The sequence below is a fragment of the Entelurus aequoreus genome, linkage group LG21, assembly GCF_033978785.1.
Source record: "Entelurus aequoreus isolate RoL-2023_Sb linkage group LG21, RoL_Eaeq_v1.1, whole genome shotgun sequence".
Classification (NCBI taxonomy): domain Eukaryota; kingdom Metazoa; phylum Chordata; class Actinopteri; order Syngnathiformes; family Syngnathidae; genus Entelurus; species Entelurus aequoreus.
This window is the reverse complement of record NC_084751.1, coordinates 6,511,820-6,514,319: the sequence shown is the minus strand read 5'-3', so window position 1 is coordinate 6,514,319 and position 2,500 is coordinate 6,511,820. Positions and strand designations below refer to the sequence as shown.

The window sequence follows — 2,500 nt, the reverse complement described above, 5'->3', positions numbered from 1 at the left end:
AGGGTGGTTCCATCAGCTGAGCAGACAGAGACAAGTGTCCGCTTCCTTGGGCCATATAGGGCTTTGATGGCATCATAAAAGGCCTGGGTGTTGTTGCAGTCTGCAAGGTTATGGATCTCGTTAGCTTTCTGCACCCACCAGGTGTCCTCCATGCTCCGGAGGGCGCGCTGAGTAGCGGATCTTACGGCAGAAAGGTGGCTTTCAGGGAGGGAGATCCAGGGCAGGACAGGAAGGCTTTATGTGCTTGGTGTTTGGAGTGTAGGAGTAGCTGTATTTCACCAGAGTTGCAAGCAAACCAGTCCTGGTGGCGTTTCCTTGAGTGGGCGAGCGCCACTGTGGCTGAGCTATGGATGGCATCACGCAGAGCTGGCCAGTCAGTGGAATCCTCTGGGATCTGATCAAGGTTGCTTGCAAGGTGCCGTCGGAGGTTGTCTGTGGTGGTGGAGCTGTTTAGTGCTGTGCAGTTGAGTTTCCGGTTTGGGGCTGTCCTTGGACGACTGGGTTGTATGGTCATGAGGAGTTTGGTCCTGACCATGAGGTGATCGGTCCAGCACTCTGCTCCGCGCATCACTCTGGTGGAAAGAACATCCCGTTTGTCCCTTTGCCGGACAATTACATAGTCCAGGAGGTGCCAGTGCTTTGAGCGGGGGTGTTGCCAGGTTGTTTTGAGACGGTTTGTCATTTGGAAGGTGGTGTTGGTGATGGCCGGGTGGTGTTCTGCACAGAGGGAGAGTGGAGGTAAGGATTAAGATGAGGGTGTGGGGGTGTGCAATGCTCACTCCCACCATCTTCACTCCACCGGGCGGACTTCCAGTGGCATGAGAGACCCATGACAACCTTCGGCCTGCTGGAGTTGCAGGGGACTGCCGGCTATCCGGTCTTTTGGACTCCACCTATGCCTGTCCCCAAGTGCAGATTTGATTTTGGGGTTTTCTCTCCTAGCCAGAGTCCCCTCTCGGGATTACCCACTTGGCAATGGGGCAGTGGTGTGTTGGTAGGACTCTACTGCTGCCCGGCGATCCCCTACCTATTAGCCTAAGGTCACAGGACCTCAGTTACCGTGTGCTGCCACGAGGAGGCAAGGAAGGGGTCTTGGTGAAGGAGAGGCTATGTACTGACCTCGGAAGACTTAAACGCTTGGCTTCCTTTACCCAAGCTGGGTTGGTCAGCAGCAGGAACTAAGGGAGGGGGGTCACATGCAACGTCTCTCTAGCATGCTGCACTAGACGCATCACTACACCCTGCCAGCTAAGCCGCAACACACACACACACAGCAGATGCTGTGTAGTTTCCATGGCGACAAGTAACCACAAGGCCCATTATGAGTGACACGTGTTTGTGGTCTCCATAGCGACGAGGAGGAACTGCGCAAGTCCTTCTCAGAGCTGGGGGACAGCTTGGGCGACTGCTCCAGATCCACCAAGATGGCAGGCGGCGGGCAGGCGGCACCAGAGGACACGCCTCCGTTACCTGGAACGCCGATGTACAAAAACGGATTCCTGGTGCGCAAAGTGCACGCAGACTCTGACGGCAAGAGAAGTATGATGACGGTGATGATGATGATATGATGAAGATGATGATGTCGCATACACACACAAATTGTGCCGTGTGTTCAGCGCCGAGGGGAAAGCGAGGCTGGAAGACTTTCTACGCCATCTTGAAGGGACTCATTCTCTACCTGCAGAAGGTGAGTCACCTGCTAATGCTAATGCTAACAGCCGCTGACCCCTCCCCCCGCCGTCTCCAGGGCGAGTACCGAGCCGACAAGCCGCTGTCGGACCACGACCTGAAGAACGCCGTGTCCATCCATCACTCGCTCGCCATCAGAGCCTGCGACTACAACAAACGTGCCAACGTCTTCTACCTGCGCACCGCCGACTGGAAGCTCCTCCTCTTCCAGGCGCCGTGAGTCTCTCATTCTCTCTGTGTGTGTGTGTGTGTGTGTGTGTGTGCGTGTGTGTGTGTGTGTGCGTGTGTGTGTGTGTGCACATAGTAACCACTGATGCAAATGTGTGCTCATGTTGCTACATTACAAGTGCATGGATGTGTGCTCATGTTGCTACATTACAAGTGCATGGATGTGTGCTCATGTTGCTACATTACAAGTGCATGGATGTGTGCTCATGTTGCTACATTACAAGTGCATGGATGTGTGCTCATGTTGCTACATTACAAGTGCATGGATGTGTGCTCATGTTGCTACATTACAAGTGCATGGATGTGTGCTCATGTTGCTACATTACAAGTGCATGGATGTGTGCTCATGTTGCTACATTACAAGTGCATGGATGTGTGCTCATGTTGCTACATTACAAGTGCATGGATGTGTGCTCATGTTGCTACATTACAAGTGCATAGAAGTGTGCTCATGTTGCTACATTACAAGTGCATGGATGTGTGCTCATGTTGCTACATTACAAGTGCATAGAAGTGTGCTCATGTTGCTACATTACAAGTGCATGGATGTGTGCTCATGTTGCTACATTACAAGTGCATGGAT

General features: G+C 53.0%; 1 protein-coding gene across 1 annotated transcript in view; it reads left to right on the top strand.

Annotated features, from left to right (window-relative positions):
- LOC133638231 (PH and SEC7 domain-containing protein 1-like) overlaps positions 1-2,500 on the top strand; it is a 50,634-nt gene that overhangs the window by 42,960 nt on the left and 5,174 nt on the right. Inside the window, exons 11-13 of the mRNA XM_062030619.1 lie at positions 1,352-1,539; positions 1,617-1,687; positions 1,748-1,905. Of these exons, the coding sequence (XP_061886603.1) occupies positions 1,352-1,539; positions 1,617-1,687; positions 1,748-1,905 (417 nt within the window). The remainder of the gene's footprint in view (positions 1-1,351; positions 1,540-1,616; positions 1,688-1,747; positions 1,906-2,500) is intronic.